At 33.2% G+C, this 22,714-nt stretch overlaps 3 protein-coding genes across 5 annotated transcripts; all 3 read left to right on the top strand.

Moving 5' to 3' along the window:
• The first annotated feature begins 122 nt into the window (after positions 1-122).
• Positions 123-2,519, top strand: LOC124847940 (RNI-like superfamily protein). The gene is made up of 2 exons (XM_088108710.1): positions 123-1,457; positions 1,911-2,519. The coding sequence occupies exons 1-2, from the start codon at positions 265-267 to the stop codon at positions 2,179-2,181; spliced, it is 1,464 nt and encodes a 487-aa protein (XP_087964836.1). The 5' UTR covers positions 123-264; the 3' UTR covers positions 2,182-2,519.
• Positions 2,520-3,373: 854 nt separating this feature from the next.
• Positions 3,374-10,244, top strand: LOC124847936 (P-loop containing nucleoside triphosphate hydrolases superfamily protein). Of its 3 annotated transcripts, none has more exons than XM_047325532.2 (16): positions 3,374-3,725; positions 3,809-3,892; positions 4,057-4,130; positions 4,270-4,303; positions 4,739-4,797; positions 5,686-5,800; positions 6,028-6,065; positions 6,420-6,517; positions 6,641-6,696; positions 7,268-7,517; positions 7,617-7,729; positions 8,200-8,256; positions 8,769-8,834; positions 9,156-9,230; positions 9,684-9,770; positions 9,913-10,244. In XM_047325532.2, exons 1-15 carry the CDS (start codon positions 3,588-3,590, stop codon positions 9,735-9,737), a joined length of 1,311 nt encoding a protein of 436 aa, XP_047181488.2. In that variant the 5' UTR covers positions 3,374-3,587; the 3' UTR covers positions 9,738-9,770; positions 9,913-10,244. The 3 variants fall into 3 exon arrangements, with proteins under 3 accessions (XP_047181488.2, XP_047181487.2, XP_047181486.2); XM_047325531.2 differs by having other exon boundaries at positions 9,880-10,244; XM_047325530.2 differs by having other exon boundaries at positions 3,375-3,725; positions 9,924-10,244.
• Positions 10,245-13,106: 2,862 nt separating this feature from the next.
• LOC124847935 (choline/ethanolaminephosphotransferase 1-like) lies at positions 13,107-22,662 on the top strand. Its single transcript, XM_088109383.1, has 17 exons — positions 13,107-13,494; positions 13,591-13,641; positions 13,857-13,934; positions 14,529-14,604; positions 14,696-14,718; positions 14,801-14,901; positions 15,724-15,818; positions 15,918-15,986; positions 17,508-17,577; positions 18,216-18,279; positions 18,353-18,393; positions 18,507-18,591; positions 19,708-19,770; positions 20,981-21,039; positions 21,137-21,189; positions 22,039-22,111; positions 22,334-22,662. The coding sequence occupies exons 1-17, from the start codon at positions 13,453-13,455 to the stop codon at positions 22,353-22,355; spliced, it is 1,065 nt and encodes a 354-aa protein (XP_087965509.1). The 5' UTR covers positions 13,107-13,452; the 3' UTR covers positions 22,356-22,662.
• Positions 22,663-22,714: the final 52 nt, after the last annotated feature.

The raw sequence follows: 22,714 nt of genomic DNA, 5'->3' as shown, positions 1-22,714 counted from the left end.
ATTAAAAATAGCACAGTTAATAAAAACAAGAAGCTGAAATGTAACAAAAAGAGTGCAAGATGTGGTTAATGTTAAAGAAGTAACAGTTAGTTGTAAACTGAAGAAGGCCTTATTCTGTGACCCATTCAATTGAATCCCAATTTTAAATGCCGTTAGAAGAAGACAAAAAGTAGCACTCTTCTCTTCACTTTACACATTTTCATTCCTTCTTTCAAATTCACGCAACCACAACATCTCCGTTACCGTTGTGATCAACCCAGAACGATGTCGTTTCGGTCGGAGAATCAGAACCCAAACCCTACAACTCCTACTCCGCCATTGAAGAAGCGTTGGTCGGACTTATGGACCAAATCCAAACCCATAAACCAAATGGTCATGGCAATGAAGCTTCGCTCTCTCTCTCCTCGCCGCGCAGCCAAAGCCGACGCCACTCTCTCTCCTTTCCCCGCCGTCGCCATCGCCGACAGAACCCTTCTCCTCTCCGACCAGATTCTCCTCAAAATCCTCGCACTCGTCTCCGACTCCCCCGCTCAGCGAAACTCCAATTCTCTTGTCTGCAAGCGCTGGCTCAATCTCCAAGGCCGTCTTCTCCGCTCCCTCATAATCTACGACTGGAACTTCCTCCTCTCCGGCAGGCTCATCCACCGCTTCCCCAATCTCAACCACGTCGACTTGCTCTCCGCCGCCTTCATTTCACCTCGCAATTCCGCCATTCTCCTCAGCCACCGCGTCCTCTCCGTGCACCTTCATTCCGACCTCGCCCCCAATTGGTGCTTCTGTGAGGAAAACATGCTACCCGTCGAAGTCATCGACAACGGACTCGCCACCCTCGCCGCCGGCTGTCCAAACTTGCGCCGCCTCCACGTCATCGGCGCTAGCCAGATGGGGCTGCTGAGCGTCGCGGAGGAGTGTCCCACTCTGCAGGAACTCGAACTGCAGTGCTGCAGCGACAACGTTCTGCGCGGGATTGCGGCCTGTGCGAATCTTCAGATTCTGAAGCTCGTTGGGCATGTTGATGGGCTCTACAGTTCGGTGGTTTCTGATATCGGGTTGACAATTCTGGCGCAGGGGTGCAAGAGGCTGGTGAGGTTGGAGCTTGGCGGGTGCGAAGGAAGTTTTGATGGGATTAAGGCCATTGGGAAGTGTTGTTTAATGTTGGAGGAGTTGACGTTTTCTGATCATAAGATGGATGATGGATGGCTTGCTGCCATCCCGTTTTGTGAGAATTTAAAGACTTTGAGGTTTCAGTCTTGTAAGAGGATTGATCCCAATCCTGGAATGGAGGAGTATTTGGGTTCTTGCTCTGCTCTTGAAAGGTTGCATTTGCAGAAATGTCAGCTTCGGGATAAGAAGGGCGTTTCGGCTCTGTTTTCTGTGTGCAGGGCTGTCAGGGAGATTGTTCTTCAGGACTGTTGGGGATTGGATAATAGCATCTTCTCTTTTGCAATGATGTGCAGGTAATGGACATCTTCTCTTCTACATATAACTTGCTATGGTTAAGGTTTGCATAAAATTCTTAACAAGAACTTACCAGAGATGAAAATGAGTTGGAGATGTACATGTAATTTGTAATTCTTCCTTCTCCTGTTTTCGCATACAATGCATATTGGATTTGAACTCTCATGTGTTCCAAACAGAGCATCATTATATTCTATCTTGGTTTTGTGAAATGCAAATAACTTTTGGATTCAATGTTATCGGAGTGGTTCTGTTCTGCTGTGTCATCGTGGAATGTTCTTTCCACTCCTTCAATTCTGGATTTTTACTAACATATATGAAAACTCATGGTGAAACTAACAGAAACTGAACCTATAACTTATATGAAATCACAGTTCTGTTTTCTCTTACATATTGCTTTGCTGTTCTTATTTCTTCAAGATTTACATATGAACTGATAGTTGTGTTTTCAGGAGGGTAAAGTTGTTTTACTTGGAAGGATGCTCATTACTAACGACAGAAGGTTTGGAGCATGTAATTCATTCATGGAAGGAGCTTCAGAGCCTTAGAGTAGTGTCATGTAAGAATATAAAGGAGTGTGAGATCTCTACTGCGCTGGCAACCCTGTTTACCAGTCTCAAGGAGTTGAGATGGAGCCCTGATACCAAATCACTTCTTCAATCCAGTGTTACAGGGATAACCATGGCAAAAAAAGGTGGTAAATTTTTCAAAAGGGCACGATAACTGAATCTTGAATCTAGGTCATTATATTAGAATCATATTATTTTCACTAACACTAGTGAAAATTGTACCAAATTATGTGTATTCACTTTTATAACGGTTAACTTAGATGTTGACAGGGCAAATTTGTTCCTTTCTTTGTTGTTTTCCACCATCCCAAGGAAGAAAGGGTGTAATGTAGTAATAATAATTAATAACGTTTTTTCTTTCTCTTTGACCATGGTACCGTTATCTGTGGGCCTTGGCACTAAATCCCGTTAAACATTTTTCTTAGGATTGTTCATATGTCAATGTCGTGGAACAGTTAAAGCTGATAATGAATGTAGTTTAGTTTGGAGGTCTTTATTTCTTCGTACGATTTTCTGCACAGCCCAGCTGGTCCAAGTACAATCCATTACATCATAATGCACAGGCAAATGCTGTTGTTCTTTTTTTCTTAAAAAATAACTCATAAATCTTAGTAGAGAAATTAATACAGAATTTTTCGACTTTTAGTGTTAAAAATTATGTACTGGATAGAAATTGTTCATACCCATTAGTTTCAAGCACAGTGAACCAGCCCACGATAACAAATGAAACCATCAATTCGATCAATTGGCTTTGCAGGATGGCTTAATACCAATTTTGTTTTCCTAGTTTTTATTAGTTGAGTACAAAGTATTCTTTTTATTTTTTAGTTGCTGTGATATCGTATTTTATAAAAATGGTTTAAGTTGATTTTTTTGCTTACGATTTAAAAAACGCAAATCAGTTTCATTTAAAAAATTGTCCCGTTAATTGACCTGAACTTGGACACAATTCTAAATAACTTTTTTAATACTAGTAATAAAAGCGACGAACATAATTAAAATAATTTAGAGACCAAAATAGATATTAAGTTTAGTATTATATAAATATTTTTTTAAAAATTATTTGAATATATATACATAAATTTCATAATCAATAATTTGTATTTAATTAATCTTTTAATTCAAATGGAGGTATTAAATTAGTTAGGCTAACATGAGATGTGTTCATTAGTCCAAAAACAATTTAATCTCAACTACACTAAAATTAAAACAATTTTGATGAATACACGTGGCACGACAGGACTAAGGTGTTAACAGCTGAAGATAAAGAGAACTCCACAAAATTAAGATATTGATTTAGAAATGTTTTAAAGTATTCTTAGAGCAATATCATGAAACATTTTGATTTTGTTGTGATATCAAACTACTGTTTTTTTTTTCTTAAATTTAAAAAAAAAATTAAGTATTTTTTGTCCCTTTAAGATAAATATGTTTATTATTAAAGAAAAACATAGTTAATTTAATTTAATATTTTGATTCGATTGTGAAAGTGTAAGATAGGAGAAAAAGTTGATTGCTTTGGAAGCGAAACCTTGATATCGATCTTTGTAGTGTGTATCGATGAAGAAGGAGAAAGAAAAGGAAGTGGTTGTGGTTTCACCTGCGAGTGGCGAAGACGTCGACGATAAGCAACGGCCTGCCTTTCCCTCCGCCAGATTCTCTACCCGCAACGCTTCCTCCAAATACGATTTCGTCAAGGTCTCGCTCTCAATTTCACCATCTTTCTCTCTTTTCCTTTCTCTTCCTTTCTTTATTTCAATCTTTATTTTGCTCACATTTAGGTCAAGGTGTGGTTGGGTGATAATGCGGATCACTACTACGTTCTCTCCAGATTTTTGCTCAGCAGGATGCTTACGGTTACCAAGGTATCCGATCACCACTGTTTCTCTTTCATTCATTCATTTATTTATTTATTTATGTTTCTTTTTGTTTAAGTTACTTTAGGGATTGTTTGGATATGTTCTGTTTTGATTTCTATGAATTGGAGTTGAGTTTGCCAAATAGTTTATTACTAGCTTATTTATTTCAGATTCCAAACCATGTAGCTATCAAAATTGCCCTCGAGCTGAAGAAGCTGCTCATAGACAACAGCCTTCTAGATGTGTATGCTGTTTCGTATCCCTTACTTTCCCATTTTTCAGCTGTTGTTTTTCTATATTTTTGTTCCTTTTTTTTTTCTCTCCGCCTGAATTTTGATGGAATTAGTTTTTTTGAAAAACAATTCACTGTTTCTTTGCTGCAGCTCTCAATCTGATTTGGAGGTTAACCTATTTAAGGTATTGTTGATAAACTTTCATCTTTCAGTTTTCATGTTTCAATTGAACTCATGTCAATATAAGAATTTTGTGGACAGGACAATTACTATTTGAAGAGTAAAGTGGTGTACATATATTTTCATGACAGCTGGTTTCTATTTCCCTGGATCTTTTCACTTTAGATATTTATTTATACAGGAAAGTTGTATAAAAAAAATGTTGTCGATTGATTCATTGGACATGTCTGTCCAGACACAAATATCATCGGAATTGTTTGTTAAATGGTTTTGAATTTTGAAATCAAGTGGAGCTGAAATTTCTTAGTACTGTCTCTTAATAGGAGGAAGTTGAATATTTTTGTTGGGATGAAGTAACCATGGCTGAAATTCCTCACATTTTAAAAACTGAGAATCATTTAATATATAGATACGTACTAAAAAGGTTCTATGTGTGCAGCTTATGGAGCGGCGGGGATATGGAGATGAGTACATCAATCGCTACAAGATGATGACTAGGTAAGTATGCATTCTTTCTGTTGGAAACAATTGTTGTTCTTCCAAAACACGTGGTTGTCAATGTCTTGTCCTTATTTTCTAAAAAGGACCAAATTTTCCATTGGTAAAAAATTATGGCTAGATTGGAATTTATTGAATATAGTGGAAATTCGGTATAGGAGTAATTCCTCCTTGTGTAGAAAATACACATGTGACTAACAATATCTAACAGAATTCAGTCTTGTTGTCAATTCCATGTGGGTGTATATATTTTTTCATAGACACTTCATCTTTGTATATGTAATATGTATAGTGTGTATACAAGGAAGGTTGTCAAACTCTCAAGTTAACTCTTAGCCCTTATGAGTTTATGTTTTAAGATAGGAAAAATGAGTCAACTCGCTATCAAACTCTTTCTGAGTAAATTTGGCTAAACACATGGTAAAATCATGTAAACTCTTAGAGTCTAGAAGCGAGTCAACGAGTTTGAAAAAACAGTGTAGTTTTTGCCAGACTTTTACCCAACAATGACAATATTTTATTGGACTCATTATTTGAAGAAATTAACTCATTTTTTAATTGTTTTTAAGAATTTTTGTACATTTTTCAATATGAATATATCACCTATCGTATCTTATTATTTTCAAAATAAATGTATCGACGTATCAGATATAGTATCCATGCATCATAGCTGAATATTATCAAATTAGCATCTATTTATACAAATGTATATATACATAAATTTTGTCTATGTGCATGCACTTATTTCTTGCCTTTTGTAATGAGGAATTGGAAAAAAATTCATATTCATGTTTTCTTGAGATAGAAAAAGAAACTACTTTAGGGGGTTATGTTTTATAGTAATGTTGAGTTGTCTTTTCCAATTTCCTGCTTTCCCCATTTATCCAGATTTCACCACCAAAGAGTTCCATTAGTAATCCTTGTCTGTGGAACTGCTTGTGTTGGGAAGTCTACTATGGCCACTCAGCTTGCACAGAGGCTAAACTTACCAAATGTATTACAGGTAGGCTTTGAATGTCTCCAATATAACTGCATCTTTGTTTAATATAAAAATGAGGGCTTTCAGTTTGGTGCTAGTTAAAGAAAGTATCTCCAATTCAGTTTATCTAGCTAACCAGATTGGACTCTTTTTTCCTTGTTAACTGGCACCTAATGGGACCCTATATTTTGCTGTGCTTATTTAAGATTATATGCAATTAATTTTGACATTTTTCTTGTTGACTTTGATAGACAGATATGGTGTATGAATTGTTGCGCACATCAACAGAGTATGTCTGCAACTTCTTTATTTTTACCTAACTTGACTAATATTTTTGCTTTGATTGAAAGTTCTGTTTGTCTGAACTCTTACTTATTCAAGTTTTTTTATAAGGGATGATACTAAGGCTACTTTTGGCCTAAAATTATTTGCTTTTGAAATCAAGTTCTTGGATATGCACAACATAATGTTTATTATTGCGCAACATGACCCATGTCTCTTGATATAAAGGGCCAACTAACCAAGTCAAACACAACAGAAATTGAGAAATCTTACTTGACAATATTTTCATTTCTTTGCTTGACAGTTCTCTGACTGAAGTAATTAATAATCGTATATAAAATCTGAATATGTTTTTTTGCAGTGCACCATTGGCATCAAATCCTGTATGGGCTAGAGAATTTGGTTCGCCAGAGGAGTTAATAACTGAGTTTTGCAGAGAATGCAGGGTTGTTCGCAAAGGTCTTCTTAGTTGTTTTTAGCTAGATATATCTGTCGTTATAAATTGAATATGGTTTTCAAGTAATGATACAAATATTTTATACTTGATTGCTTTCATGCATTAAGTTGGCATTTGGTTTCTAGGTTTGGCCGGTGATCTGAAGAAGGCAATGAAAGATGGGAAACCAATTATAATTGAGGTATGTATAGACATGTGTTTAGTGGCAGGTTCCATGTACATCCCTGTTTAACATCCTTGCAACTTTTTTAGATTGGTCAATCCATATTTGATTAGTGTACTTCCTAAAATACTAACCATGAGTAGATAATCACGTATCTATTGATGATCAATTCCAATAATCCTTACCTTACAAACCAAGTTTACAAGATTAAGTTAGGCCTAACCCACTTTACAAGATGGTGTCAAACCTATTCTAGATCATTAAAATGGTCACTCGCTAATAGCGTTGGATGCGAGTTTCATATCAATTAAAGATAATGTCAGAATATAGTATGTGAATGGGGGGCAAATGTTACCTCAAGTAATACTATTTTGTCTTTTATCAACAAAAATAAAAATCACCATTTGAAGATACCAAGAGGAAATCAAATATTGTAAAGTTAAATGATAATTTCAGTTGTAACTTTGGTTTTACATAAATGTCCAATTAATTAATTTTTTAATAATTTGATATTCGTTTTTTTTTATTTGGTTAAAATATTTGTCTGGGTGTGTGTTCAATTTGTTTATTTATATTTTCATTATGACAGGGAATGCATTTGGATCCTAGCATTTATTTAGTGGACGATGACAATAAGTCACCTTCTGGTGTACATTCAGAAAACAAAGAGATAAATCCAGTCGTTGTGACTTTGGATGATAATGCTACCATACAATTAAAAGATATACATGTGGGTAGCAGTGATGAGACTAATGAAGGAGTATCTGCTGATCAGATTGAAGCAGTATCAAATTCTATAACATCCATGGGTCTTTCTGTAAGTATCCCTGGGCAAAAAGGTTAGTCTCTTTTATTTGCCATATTATAGTGCTGATTATTAGTTTCTTACTAGGAGATAAGGCATAATATGGATGATGAACATTTTTTTTTTCACGCAGTTGCTTCTCTTAGGGAACTGGAGACTGACAAAACTACCATTAGTAAGAAGAAATCAGGCCCCAAACCAATAATTGTGCCTATTGTGTTGAAGATGGCTGAATTTGATCACAAGGTTTTGTCCATTTTTCCATTACTTTTGTGCAAGTAGCAATTATACACCAAGTGCTTTTTTATTTTCACTTGTTGCATGGACTTTGGGGATTTATTTTGGTTATCCAACCAAGGTTACAGGTCCATTGTGTTCTCTAGGATGTTCATATAGTGCATGGGGACTTAAACATAATAAATGAAAATAATAATAATAATAAAAATAATGATGATGATGATGATAATAATAATAATATTATTTTAGGTGTTGATGCATGGATTTACTGCAATTGTAATATTGGCACAAAAAAGACAACGATAAATGCGATCCAAAATGTTGTTGTGATTGTTGCGATTAGTTTTGTGCCAATAGTAGAAGGGTATGTTGAATTTTTTGCAAACTACTTAGGTCAAGTGCACAACTCTTTATAAAATTCCATCGTATACTTTCAAACGTCATATCACTCGAAGATATTTGTGTTACCTTTTTTTCAGGCATTACTTGAGGAATGGATCTCCAGCAGAACATTTTATGACAAATGTCCAGATCTGGTATAGCAACTTCTACACCTAAAACCCCATTCCCTGTTCTTGGTATTTTACTTTTGGATACTATATATTTCCTGTGTTTTGAGTTTCAAGGGAATCTACTTTGTTATAATGATAGGTGTGTAAGAAATTATATAAGCGTAATGAAGCCAAAGAAATGATCTTGTAAAACAAGTCAACAAAGGCCTGTACGGTGATTGTGGACAAACCACTTCTAATGATCATATCATATAGAGGAGTTAAAGAACCTCTCATTCATGTAGAAAACTTTGTTAAGAAAGGCATCTATAACAATTAATTGAAGAATCCTAGCTTTCAGTGTGTTTATCAAGAGGAGAATGACTGGAAATAAGTAAATGAACAAGTGTTAGGTTATTTACAAAAGGATTCTGAGCTATCAACAGAAGCATAAAATTTGAGGGCATTGAGTAACAGTTTATGATCCAAGATTTCTTTCTATATCATGTAGATTCTTGTAGATTGAGAATAATCTGAATTTTGTTGTTCATTTACAGGATAATGAGAAACTTATGGCCAACTTGAAAACCATGCAGGATTATCTATGCTCGTTCACATCACAGGTATGTTCAAAAGTATACTGTGATATTATTCATTACTGGAAATGTAAGTGGAAAATCCTTCTTTCCAGTATATTGACAGTTGTTTTATTTGATGATAACCATGACACTTACCATTTTTCCAATTCAAATTGTTCTATATTTACTTGCTCTGTAGTTCTTTTCCCAATGTTTCCATATATGAAGTATTAACTAATGAACGGGAAACTGAAGATACAAAATTTTATTCATTAATCCTGCCATTTTCTTTAAGTTACATAACTTTAATTTACACCTGTATCATCTGTGATTATTTTCTTAAAATCTTGCCATTTGATGTTACAGGGGTTGACTGTGGTCAACGTATCGGCAACAACATTTCCTCAAACATTGGATTGGTTGCATGGTTACCTTCTTCAGGTAAAAAAAATTATTAGATGCGACATTCGGATTTTGGTTAATCTTGGAGTATATTTATACTCTAGTCAATAATACTCAATATCGGTTTATGATTGACGAAGAAGTTTATTAGAAAAGAGAAAAGGAATCCGGAGAAAGAGGATCATATCCTCCTGAATCAACTTTATTCCTTAATCCCTTTACATTTGTCTCGTGAACATATTTTGGTGTAAAAAAACCTGTATACATTCTTGTATGATGATGGTAGCATGTACGGACTAAAAAGCTAGTGACTTTAGTTACTATTCCCCACTGAAAATGCATAGCATTTTTTCTTAGTAATATCTATCACAAATTGGAGTTACCCAATTACAGGTTTGATAATTTTTTACATGTTTCTTAAAGCCTTTTGTTAGCATCATAAGATCGATCCTATATTCCTGTACTTCTGAAATGACTTAAAATTTCTTTCAGTGCATCGAGCAAGGTATCAATGAAAATGGTACAACACAAGTAGCTGCAGCATAATCCATGTATAATGATCGCTTCCAATTTTGACAGGTATGAAGTTACGACTGTTAAATTTAACTTTTTGTTTGTCTTCTCTAAAGTATTTGCACAATTAGAGAGTCATTGATCTAATGGTCAATGGTTTGAATTTTTGGGGTAGGCATGTATTAATTACTTCACCAATTACTGAAAGATGCTTTGTAGATTCAACTGCACGTTGTAAATTGGATGCTGTGGAGAATAACTTTGAAATGAAAAGGGAATCAGGGACATTTTCAAGCTCATCGCCATTACGGTCTTTGCGATATCTGATTTTTCGAGATCATGGCATGGAAAGTTCATAAATCGACGTAATTTTCATTATCAATATTTGCTACCAAATTAATTGTACGATCACGTGTTGTAAAGATGAATTTCATGGTTCCTTTGCTTTGAGATGAAATTGCGTTTAGGGCTGCCTGAGCATTCTCTGAATCCTTTTATGTGGTATTTGATTTCATATAATGGTTTTCCCTTTTCAAATTATTTATCAGAAAAATTCTGATGGAGAAAGTCTGTTAGGGAAGTTTCCTACTGATTTGATTTTATTAGGCCGCATGGTTACTTTATCCTTTTAGTACTTCTTTATACCCATTAACATGTCAGAAGGTATCACGTCCTTTATTATAAACTAGTGAAAACATAATTATCATAAGAAAAAATTACTAAAATAAAAAAGACAGAGAAAACAGTTATGGTAATAGTTACAACGATAAATTTAAAATTTTAAGAAAATTCAATGCAACCTTCAAAAATCTAAGCAAAAAATATATGTATATGATTACCACGTGCAACTTTTCATTTTAGAGTTAAATATTTAAGAGTTAAATATAATTTTAGTTTTTAACTGGGACACAAAATTATAATTCATTCTTATTCAAAACTTTAATATATTTTAATTTTCAAATTTTAAAAATAAACATATATAAATTTTTAACTCAATTAAATTAAATTTGTTTATGTATCTAACACATATTAACTCTACCTATTAAGAAATTTGTATAGTATTTTCTTTTCACCTTAAAATAAACAATTTTTAATGCACTTTATCTTATTTATTTTTAGTGTTTTTTTTAGTTTCTCATGAAGGTATTTTTAAAATATGTTTTTTTGGAGATGTTATTTAAGTTTAAGTATAATTTCCTCTTAGGTGGAAATATGAAGGACTTTTAATATTCTCATAAAGGTTTTAGATTTTAAGCAATTAAAAAAAAAAAAGTAACAATAGAATTAAAATGTACCTTCCCATTAGAATATAACTTTCCCAAACTATGGCATAAAAATAAAAGGTAAAATTAGAATCATGAAAAGAGGATATAACTTTTCGAAAATTAAAAAGAAATACTGAAATGTGTCTTTAATAACTTTCTCACAAACCAATAAATATTTCCACTTTTATATTTGATTCCATGAAAGTTGAAACAATAATTCAATTGAAAGAATAATTTATAAATAATATAAAATCATATTACCTTCCTTTCTTAAAAGATGCAAAACAATAAAACTCTCTTCCTCTACACAGTGACACTTTCCTTCCTTCCTAAACGCTGCAGCACAACAAGCGAGACGCGATCGAGCGGCAAGCGAACGGCGGGGTGGCGAGCGACGACCTAACGACGGCGCGTCGAGCGGCAAGTGAACAACAACGCAGCAAGGAGACGCGACCTCACGGTGATTAAGCTAAGAACGAACACACAAGCGGATGCAAAAGTGAAATCCTACATTTGGTGAGTTTTCTTCAGTTTCTCACACCAAACGATTATGGTGGCTGCTGTTTTGGGGATATACTTTGAACTCGCCAACTCGGTACCAAACTCGCCAGTTTAAGCGAGATCACCGAGTTTACACTAAAAGCTTGCCTACGAGTTAACTCGAAAGCTATGAGTGAAAACGTAAACTTGTACGAGTTAACAAGTTAACTCACGAGTTTGAGGACCATAGCTGTGATGTAACTATGAACATTTTACTTTGTTTTTTTTTTTTTGAGAAAGTTGGGTGGCTTGTTTACATCATGCAAATTCGTTCTTGAGAGTATTCCTTTTGGTGGGTATTTTTTTCTTTGAAGTTAATAGGTTTATGCCTTTGAAAGAAAAGAGGGTTTTGAGCTGAAAGAGTCCAATTATGTTTCTACCAGTGAGCTGAATTTTGTATTAATTTGTCTTTGCAATGTATTCTTTCAGCTTTCAGTTCCATATTTTTGTGTCCAGTGGTTTTTCATAGACAAGGACTCTTGCTCTGATTTGTTTGCGTACTATGTTAATGAAGCCTGGCAGAAACCTTCAATTCAGTAATTTATATTTTATAAGTTGTCTTTATTGTTTTAGATATTGACTGTTTGATGTACAGCGCTGGTTGATTTGAAGTTTTATCTTAAAAGAGAAATTCAATTACTTTATCAAAATAATAAAATTGAAATATAAGATATTCTAATTACTTTATCCAAACATAAGGTAACGTGAGACAGTAAGAAGTGTTAAAATGTACATGCTGTATCAGATAATGGACTAGGAAATGAAGACAAACAGTTAACAGAAAAATATCTGACCATATTTGTATTCGTTTTTCAAAATACATTAGCTAATGAAGCATACCTTCGTGGTCAAAACAACTATTACAATATTCACTTTACATAATTGTAAGCTGGTTACTGCTAAGTGCCCTTAAGGAATGCCTTATGTGCTAGCCTGAATAAATAATACGAAACTTGGTTTCTAACATGATTACTTATTATAGTTTAAGCGCTTTGTTTCAAATACGGCTGCTAAGTACTGTTTAATTTTTAGCTTTTATTTTTCTTCTTTGATGGAATTTTATATGTATTTTTCGTATTTTTCCATTTTCATAATTTTATTTAACGGGTTTGTTTCTTTGACCTACTTAGATAAATTTTGTTTTTCATTTAGACATCTCTTAGAACATCTATTATTTCAGTGTAAAATACTTTTATTAATCTGGCTTTTTCTTGTCAGTTAATCATTTTGCATTTGGGATTTCCTTTCAAATTTGTTCAAGTTGATTTTTGTATCTTCAAATTCAATCTTTTGTCAATTTTCAAATGGGCATCTTGCAGATTCCTATATTTATTTGGTCTAATTGTTCTTTTTCAAAGTTTAGCAGGTTGTGCTAAGGCTTAGTATATCCTTGAAGCTTATATTGGAGAGAAAATGGGTTATATTGGGTCTCACGGTGTCGCAGCTTTGCACAAATATAAGTATAGCGGAGTAGATCATTCCTACGTGGCCAAATATGTACTGCAACCCTTTTGGACACGCTTTGTTAATTTTTTCCCCCTATGGATGCCGTGAGTACTCTTATCATTTGAATGAAACAAAGTTATTGTTTTATGTTGACTTGTTTATCTGTTTATATATAAACATCTCTTTAATTCAAGAAGGATAAATCAGATTATGAACTTCATTTGAGCAGATTGAGTGTTTTTATTAAAGTAATGGAACTTTTCTTATAAATATTTATTATAATAATAGTTTTTTAGGGTTACTGTAGCTGGATAATATCATAGTCAGTTCACCTCCTGATTGAAATATATGTTTGAAATTTCTGGCTATAGTACGTATGCACTGTTATTGATAAGAATATCATTTACTCTTTGGCAAAAAGGTAGCTATTTTAATTTTTTTAATTTTAGCTTTTGACTTTTGAATATTCTGACTCATACCTTTTTGTGTTATTTATCATGATATATTGGCATTCTTCAAATCTTCGCAGCCCAAACATGGTACACCTTTGCCTCCTTTCTTATTGTAGCGTCACCTGTTGGTTCTCTTAAGCATTTAAATTGGTGCTAATAAATCTATAAATTTCTTGATTGCAGATAACTCTTATGGGATTCATGTTCTTATTAGTGTCTGCATTGCTTGGTTATGTAAGTGGAACTTGAGTCCATTGTTCTTCCTACTTCCAAAATTAAAGTCATATTAAGCATATTTAAGATTGTTGGTTACTTTTATGCATTATTGATACTTTCTTTTGTGGAACTGTTCTTTACATGGTCAAGGTAGGCAATTTTGATATAGCGGTTGTATTGAAACAGTGAATTCCTAGATACATTGTATATAAATTTATTTATTTATTTTTCAGATATACTCTCCACATTTGGACTCAGCTCCTCCAAGATGGGTTCATTTTGCCCATGGACTACTTCTGTTTTTATACCAGGTAGGATAAAATACTTGTGGTGCAGTACTTGCCAAGTTCTCACTCTCTTTGACTTTGGTTTCAATCTTTATTTTGGGTAGCCCTGTTTTGCTGCCTTGATGGCAACCAAGCGAGATAAATTTTACTTATGTGGTAATCAGTTGCCTTGAATTGTGATCTCATTTGATGTGCATAATATTTGTCCTCAGCTAGTTTCTTGAATCTTGATTATATTGGTGTTGTTTGCACGAGTCTAAATGATGTATGAACCTAGTGCTCTAATGGCTGAAGTGAAGCCTCTTATATTATGATTGTGATATTATTTAAAAAATTTATCCTTGGATGTTTACATCTGACTTTCTGTTTCATATTGCAGTTAAATTTCCCAAAAAGGCAATCAACATTGGAACTCTTTGTTTTTAATGTTTTCCACATTGCCTTTCTTATTATATATATCTTACTATGTGTAGTTGTTCCATGATCAGTTTATGTCACGACAGCTAAGCAATATTCATATGGTTTATCTGTGGAAGATTTTTACTACATGACCAAGTTTCCATTATTTGATACTTATTTTATTGTTTTCTTATATGTTTGTGTATCTGGCTGCTCTAGACATTTGATGCTGTTGATGGGAAGCAAGCTAGACGAACAAATTCCTCAAGCCCATTGGGGGAGCTCTTTGATCATGGTGATTTTCTTGCTCGTGTTTTTTACTTGATTGTTTTTTATTATGCTTACCTTTTTGTTATTAATGAAGAAATTTTCAACTTTATTTGCAGGGTGTGATGCACTTGCTTGTACGGTATGCCTCTTTTAACTTTGGCTATTATTTCTAAGTGATTGGAAGAGATTAAAGGCTGTCATATATGATAACTTGTTTTCAGTTTGAATCATTGGCTTTTGGGAGCACAGCCATGTGTGGAAGAGGTACTTTCTGGTGGTGGTTAATATCTGCAATTACATTTTATGGTGCAACCTGGGAGCAGTAAGTTATCATGTTCAATTAATATATGGATGATATGTTATTGCTAAATTTTGCAATGTCCTGTTTGTATTCTTGTATTGTAATAAAATGTTTCTTATTTTTAAGCTGGCATCTTCCCTTGTGTAAAATCACAAATATAGAATTTTGGTGTGATTATATATTTTAAGGTTTATTATGTTTTTAGTCCTTGAAATTTCATGCAAAATTGAATTTCGTTCTTATCCTGAACTTTATATAACTTTCATTTCCATACTTTATTAATGAATGGATGAAGTCTCTGTCAGCCAAGGATGTTGAACATTTATTGACGTGGTAAATGATGTTGCACAGTGGATTAAAGTTGTAGGTCCATGTGGCTGTTTTAGTGTTGACATGCGTTAGCATTTTGGGTGCCTCCATAACCACCACCTCTGGGTCCACCATCACCAAGCTCATCAACTCCAAGCCTGCCACTGTAACCCCCACCAGCCTCATCACTTATCCACTGCCTTCCATCCTAATCCCCATCTCTAGGTCTACTATCTCTAAGCTATGAGGGGGCACTATGTCAACACTAAAACAGCCACGTGGAACTACAAGTTTAATCCATTGTGCAATGCTGTTTACCACATCTCCAAATATTTAACATTGTTGGTTGACGAAGACTTTATCCACTGATTAGTAAAGTATGAGGTTGAAAGTGCTACGAAGTTTTAGACAGGGACAAAATTCAATTTCGCTGGAACTAAAAATATATTTAACTCTATATTTTAATACCATATTTAAATATGCTATTAGACGCCTAGGAATATTGATTTCTTCTAAATGTTGTTTTGGATGCAGCTATTTCACCAACACACTTATACTGCCTGTTATAAATGGGCCTACAGAGGGTCTGATGATAATATACATCTGTCACTTTTTCACTGCTATCGTGGGTATGGACTTTTGTTATGTTTATACACACAACTACTAAATTTGATAAGAATCTTGTGTTTGCTGTTGTTTTTATTATTATTTATTATTTTATTATATAGGTGCTGAGTGGTGGGCTCAGCCATTTGGAAATTCTTTGCCATTTTTAAGTTGGCTTCCTTATCTCGAGGGTAAGACGTCCTTCATTATATAGTCTATATTGCTATTTGTGGTAGTTGTTATACCTTTTTCCAGGTTTCATACATAACATAAAATGTAATTTTTGGAATTTGGACAAAACTGTTTGTACATTTGATTGACTTTTACATGAAACAATTTTAGATTTACTGCAATGTGGCCTCATTTTCAATCAAACTTTTAATTCTGCATGTTCATCTTTACCATATGGCAAGATGTCTTTGTCAGCTCAGATGCTTGCTTGTGTTATATGAGCTCGGATTTGGGTAAATAGCCGTAAAGAACATATTTTCCTGAGTGCATAAATCATTTGCATTCGCCTAACTGGACTCTTTAAATTTGCCACATTTAGTTTCAGCCTTTTAGTTGAAGTCTTCATTTCTCATTAACTCTTGTGGGCATCTTTCTTTTTCTTGAGTAGTTATATTTATGAACTAAGATCATATGGTGAATATATTGACAGATATGATGCACTGATACTTTACTTTGCATCATGTATATGTATTCGACACTTATCCATATCTATGTCCTCTACTCTTGGATACTTATCAATGAAGTATGCAATCTATGAAACACGAATGCTCGCACGATGAATTTATAATTTTTTGTTCAGATTAAGTACTGTGATTTTACTTTGGATCCACACAATTGCAATTACATATTTATTATGATTGAAGAATTCCTATACATTTTTAAATATTTATGTTGCATATTGTATCTTATTATTTTCAAAATAAATGTATCATCATATTGAATATGCATCTATAATGAGTCTAGGGACACTTCAAAGAAGAAAAATAAAATGGTTCAAAGATTTTATAGGATGGTCGTAGACTATTAAAAATAATATTTAGTTTATAGTTTTAATTTCTTAAAGTGAGATGATGACACTTGTAGTGTCATAATTTAGTTGATGGCATATTTAGGTCATATAAATTCACTCTTCTTCTCTTCTTACCTATGGAAAGGGTGGAAATATTCATGTTACCTTTCAGTTTTTTAACTATAGATTTTATGTATTTTAGAGCAGTTTAGCTCTTCTTATCAGATATCCGTGTATCACAAATCAATTACATTGGGTGCATCACTGTTTTTTAGTTTTCTTATTCAGTTGATATGTTTTTATTACTACGAAAAAATTAGTTACTTGTTTTCACTTTGTTTTCTACTTTCAGGGAATTGCTAAGGAAATGGTGAAAACAAAATCTTGTTTCCCCATCTCCTCTACAAATTCTTAGAAACAAGAAACAAATTGAACTTAAAGTGGACTTTCTTTATTAATACAAGCATGTAAAGTGAAAATGACACAAGAAGCTAGCCAAACACAATCATATCTATTCATTTTTGCATACTTGTCTAACAAAAATGAAGTTAAGGTTGTTTGGTTCAAATAACATAAAGTGGGTTCCATTTGCTTGTCCTGTATAGTTCATTGTAATAAAGATTGTTGGTGTATTTATAATCGTTGTTTTGGATAAGTAACTTGATTTTTATTTTTCTTTTCTGCATTTCAGGAATTCCAACATTCAAAGCTGTTTTGTTTTTAATGATAGCTTTTGGTGTTACACCGACGGTTACATGCAAGTATGTATAGCTAAAATTATTAATGTTCAAAAATCTTTAGCATGTGCAATACCCCCTTCTCCTTGGCTCAAAATTTGTTCAATGTTTCCAACTCTTATATCACATTTTCATTTATGTTGAACTATATACCATTTGGTTGTTATTTTGTTACTAGTTATTTTCGGCATTGATGATTGAGTGAAACTGAGATCAAGGTTGTTTGAATATAGAAAATAACTTCCTATATTGTTGCACAAGTATGTTCAAACATTAATGGAAGTGGTTGCACAAGATCTTCTGAGCAGAGATGAGGCTTTAAAGCAACTTAAATACCATTTATAGAAATAGGGCGAAGTGCTTTGTGTCACAATATTAATCTATTATACTATTATTTAGAGTCTATTCGTTTTTTACTTCCTTAAACCCTATAATCTCAAGACGTGTAGTATTATGACATTCTTCTTTCCTGTTATGTTCATTTGGTGTTATTTTAGAGTATGCAGAATTCAATACCTTAAATCATCCAGAATCTGATAATAGTTAGCCTACAGATATCTGCGCATGTGATATTAGGTTAAGTACAGAATGATCCTTGTATTTCTGTAGGCTGTTTTACTTAGCTTATTTGGTAGTCAACATTATTTTATTGTTACATGCAGTGTTACCAATGTTTATAAGGTTGTGAAGGCAAGGAATGGAAGCATGCCACTTGCACTGGCAATGGTAATATATTTTTTACATATTATGATATTCTTATAAATCTGGATGCTTTATTAATGTATTTGTTCTTGAGCAGCTTTACCCATTTATTGTACTTGTGGGAGGAGTTCTTATGTGGTATAAACTCAACTCAAGATGCGTAAAATTTTTACTCAGTTTGTTTAAACGATATGCACATTATTTCCATTATTCTTTACTTCTTATAAGCACTTGGGTGATTTTTGGTGCAGGGATTATTTGTCACCATCGGACATCATGGGTAGATATCCACATTTAGTTGTTATTGGGACAGGACTTACTTTTGGATACCTTGTGGTATGGCAATTGTGTTTAAATTTGAAAAGTCGTTGCCTTTTCTTGTTTTCTTTTCAATTTTTATAGCGGCATTCAGGTTTTTTTATGCCCTGTCTGGAAGGTCATTATAATATACTCTTCCAAATATACTTGACTCCACTGCAAATAATTTTGACCGTCTACCCAGTAGGGACCCACCACATTTGAAATATCATTATAATACATTCCGATATATGTTACAATATAGAGAGAGAACTCGGTTTGTTATTGAGCACCCTACTTTCAATGTCATAGCCAGCAACAAAATCATTTTTCAAAGAACAGGTCTTATTTAGGTCATCATAAACTTCTTAGCGGAGCTATAAAACATATAATTTTCTCTTATCCACTAGTGAATTTTCATTATCGCAAACCACAAAATTAGGTTCATTTGACCATGATTCTCCGCCATGGAGGTGATCTAATCCTTACCCTCCTTTTAGAATCCTCAGAATGTAGTGACTCCACTACAAATAATTTCATCCATCAAACCAATAGGAACCCACCACATTTGGAAGATCATTATGGCCCACAGGAGTAAATATCACCTCAACTGTTGAGAAAAACAAACACTTTCTGTCTCACCAGTTTTCAAGGGTGGCGGTGGCGGGTGGTGGCAATGGTGGAAGTAGAGCCCTCATGGCCAGGAACTTTGATACAAACCTGAATAACGGAATGATAAAAGAAATATTTTATTAGTTACAATCATAATAATGACATTCTTAGCTCCTATAACAATCACGTTCTCTTAAAAAAGGAAATAAAATGTGCTGAAATGAATGTGTAGATTCTAGGGATATGTTTTCTAATAAAAATCACATTCTCTTAAAAAAGGAAATAAAATGTCCTGAAATGAATGTGTAGATTCTAGCGATACGCTTACTAATTACTAAGAGATATTAGGATATTTTATCCCAAACCCTATTTGCAACACAAATCATGAATTTGAAAAAAATATATTCTTAGTAATAAGCGCAAGTTCATCTTCTTGCAGTCTGTTTTAGAACCTTTTATATATATATATATATTGCTGCTAGCTTCCTTTTATATACAACTCCATGTATTGTTGGTCTTTATGAAGGAAGCTTAATTTTACAGGGGAGGATGATTTTGGCTCATTTATGTGACGAACCTAAGGGTCTAAAAACTGGCATGTGCATGGTATGTTTTTGCGTAAACGTTCCATACTGAATTACTTTATTAAGATGCTTGACTTTATTGTTATCCTCATTATAAAACTATGAAAACACGATGATGATACGGTTCAAAAGTTGCCAACTCTTTCAGTAAACTTCACTTTCATATATTTTTTACTATAGCTATAAAACTCAGATAGTACGAGTCTCAATCTCTTAAGATTCTTGATATCCTTTAGGTTAAGAGCATTATTGTTCCAATAGAGTCTGGATTATTGGGAAGTTGTATCATTGAATGATTAACATTAGCCTATATATGCCTCCTTTGTGGACGCAAAACACCTTTGCAGCAACCCCTCTGTACTCTTTTTCAGTATTCAGTATATAATTTTTCTCTTCGAAGAAAAACCTTGGTATTTCAATCTTGACTTGAAAACAAGAGTTGTAATAAATTAACATGGAGGTATCCCTGGGGGTAACATATGCGTGTTAATGGTGTTTGCTTTAATGATAGAATGTTTAGTATGCGTGATGGCTAGGGATATGTTCGGAGTTTTTTTTTTTTCACATACACTCTTCAATAGTAGTATGTAAATGTGTATAATGTTCAAATTAGTGGGATTTTTTGATGATCATCTTGAGGGTCTTAAAGGAAGGGAAACAGTCATTGCTTGCCTCCAAAACCTTTTCTAATAATTGGAATGATATTTTACTTGTGGCATTAGAGTAATTTTAGTTTCTACACGTCAAATATCAATTCATAACAATGCCCTCTTATTCAATGAAAATCTTTATTTTTCAAGTTTCAAATTTGTTACTCAGTCATTAATCTTGATCTATTAACTTAACCAATTAAGCTGAAGCTCAACGGCTGTAGAAAACCCAATCCGTTGAAAACCGGAAAACTTCAACATCAAACATGTCAGTGATATTTTCTTTGAAGCATTTAAGAATAAAATTCGAATAAGGATCCTTCATACGATAAAAGTTTTTAACTCACGCATTTTTTGGAGGAAAATTTCTGGATTGAATTTTCATATAATAATTTTTTAGATTATCGAGCATGTATTTAGTGGTATAACAACATTAATATTGTTGTTTAAAGATAAATATTATTGTTGTTTAAAGACAAAAAACATGGCAGAAAACACTTAGATGATTCCTTTTCAGTGATTGATTGTTATTGTTTTTATTGCACTAAGATAATTGGTATAAGCATTATTTTTTTTGTTCAGTCCCTCGTGTATCTCCCATTAGCCATTGCTAATGTTCTTGCATCAAGGCTGAATGACGGGTATGAACTGATTTTTCATTCTAAATTTCGTTAGTTGATGCTTTTCATGTTCGTTTGCTTCTTATTCTAAAACTCATTTATATGTATATCTTTGAAGGGTTCCTTTATTAGATGAGAGACTAGTTCTTCTTGGTTACTGTGCATTTTCAGGTACAACTGCGTTCTCATTTTTCTTAGTAGTTGGGAAAGTTAATGGGTAGTTATATATTGACAATTGTCATTTTTATTAGGCGTTAGGACTGTTAATTAGTAGTCATATATTGACATCTAAGTAGTTGTGCCTATACAACTCACAAGAAACTCGTTATTTCTCTCTTTTTTCATGTCATCTATCTGTCTCTTCACTTCTCTCTGTTTCTCTTTCTAGGTATATATTAGCATGTGAGTGTTCAATAATTACTTTCTAAAGAAAAATATTCTTTAAAAAGAGAAAGAAACAGGTACAGTAGAAAAAAGGATAAACATCGTCTCCTCAAGGAAACACAAAGGCTCAATAACCTGAACATAGAAGACCACCATAAATTGGCTAAGTAGACTTTATCATAACCTAACTACTTTGGTTGTCTTTGAACATATTTTATTTATTTTCTACAATATTAACGATAAAAATTATTTCTAAAAAAATAATTTCACCAAAATCCTCAGATACAATGCAAAAATACATTTTGAAATTATCAGAAAGAGTTGACACCACAAAGATGTAGCATACACTATTGTTTGACTATTATGCTTTTTGTATCAAATGTTTATTTATGATTATTTATGGCTTGTATTGTTTTTCTTGTAACATAAAGAAGCTCATCTTACTAAGAATTACTATTAAGTATTAACAAAGTATTACGATCATGAAAAATTGATACATCGGCATTGCTGTGCTGTACTTGAGTTAAATTTTGTTTAGGCTAACATTTGAGGTTGAGTAAATACATAATTTCTTTATACTAGCCCTATGACTCTATTTTGTTTTACTCAAGGATTATTCTGTTTCTATGAACACAGTGGCACTTTACTTGCATTTTGCCACATCAGTCATCCATGAAATTACCAATGCCCTGGGAATATATTGTTTCAGGTAAAATTACCAATCATTATGTTAGTATGCATGTAGAATTTGGCATTTGTTGCTCCCTTTAAATCATTTCCATTTTATGAAGTCTGATTTATTGTTAATTCATATAAAAGAAAAATTGTTTTGTATGCTAGTTACATAGATCGATCCTTGCTTTTATCAATACCCCAATTCTTCTCAAGAACAATGGCCTGAGACTAACTCTTACCTTTTGTTCACTTGCAGGATAACTGGGAAGGAAGCTTGAATCTACCCAGAATTTTCTTTACGTTTGCCTTTACTAACTAGTGATTTTAGATTTTAAACTGTCAATTTAAATCCATAAAGTAGCAATTTTTCCGCTTTGTCTTGCCGAGTCATTATATTTTTTTTCCTTTTCAGCTTGCGAGTCAAGCCAAATTCTGGCCACGCTTTTGTCAGAACTAATTTTGCTTTATTTGACAAATTTGAACTAACTTGGAGCTAGTAATTATATGCTGATTCACAGATAGACTAGGAGATCTATTTGTTGATTGTTTCAATTCAACCACTATAATATTTATTTTAATTTTGAATATGACAATCTGAATACTTTATATATATATATATATATATATATATATATAT

The sequence above is a fragment of the Vigna umbellata genome, chromosome 3 (assembly GCF_029865625.1).
Source record: "Vigna umbellata cultivar VRB3 chromosome 3, Vumbellata_1.0, whole genome shotgun sequence".
Lineage (NCBI taxonomy): Eukaryota > Viridiplantae > Streptophyta > Magnoliopsida > Fabales > Fabaceae > Vigna > Vigna umbellata.
The sequence above is the reverse complement of the archived record's forward strand: the minus strand, read 5'-3'. Positions and strand labels throughout refer to the sequence as shown.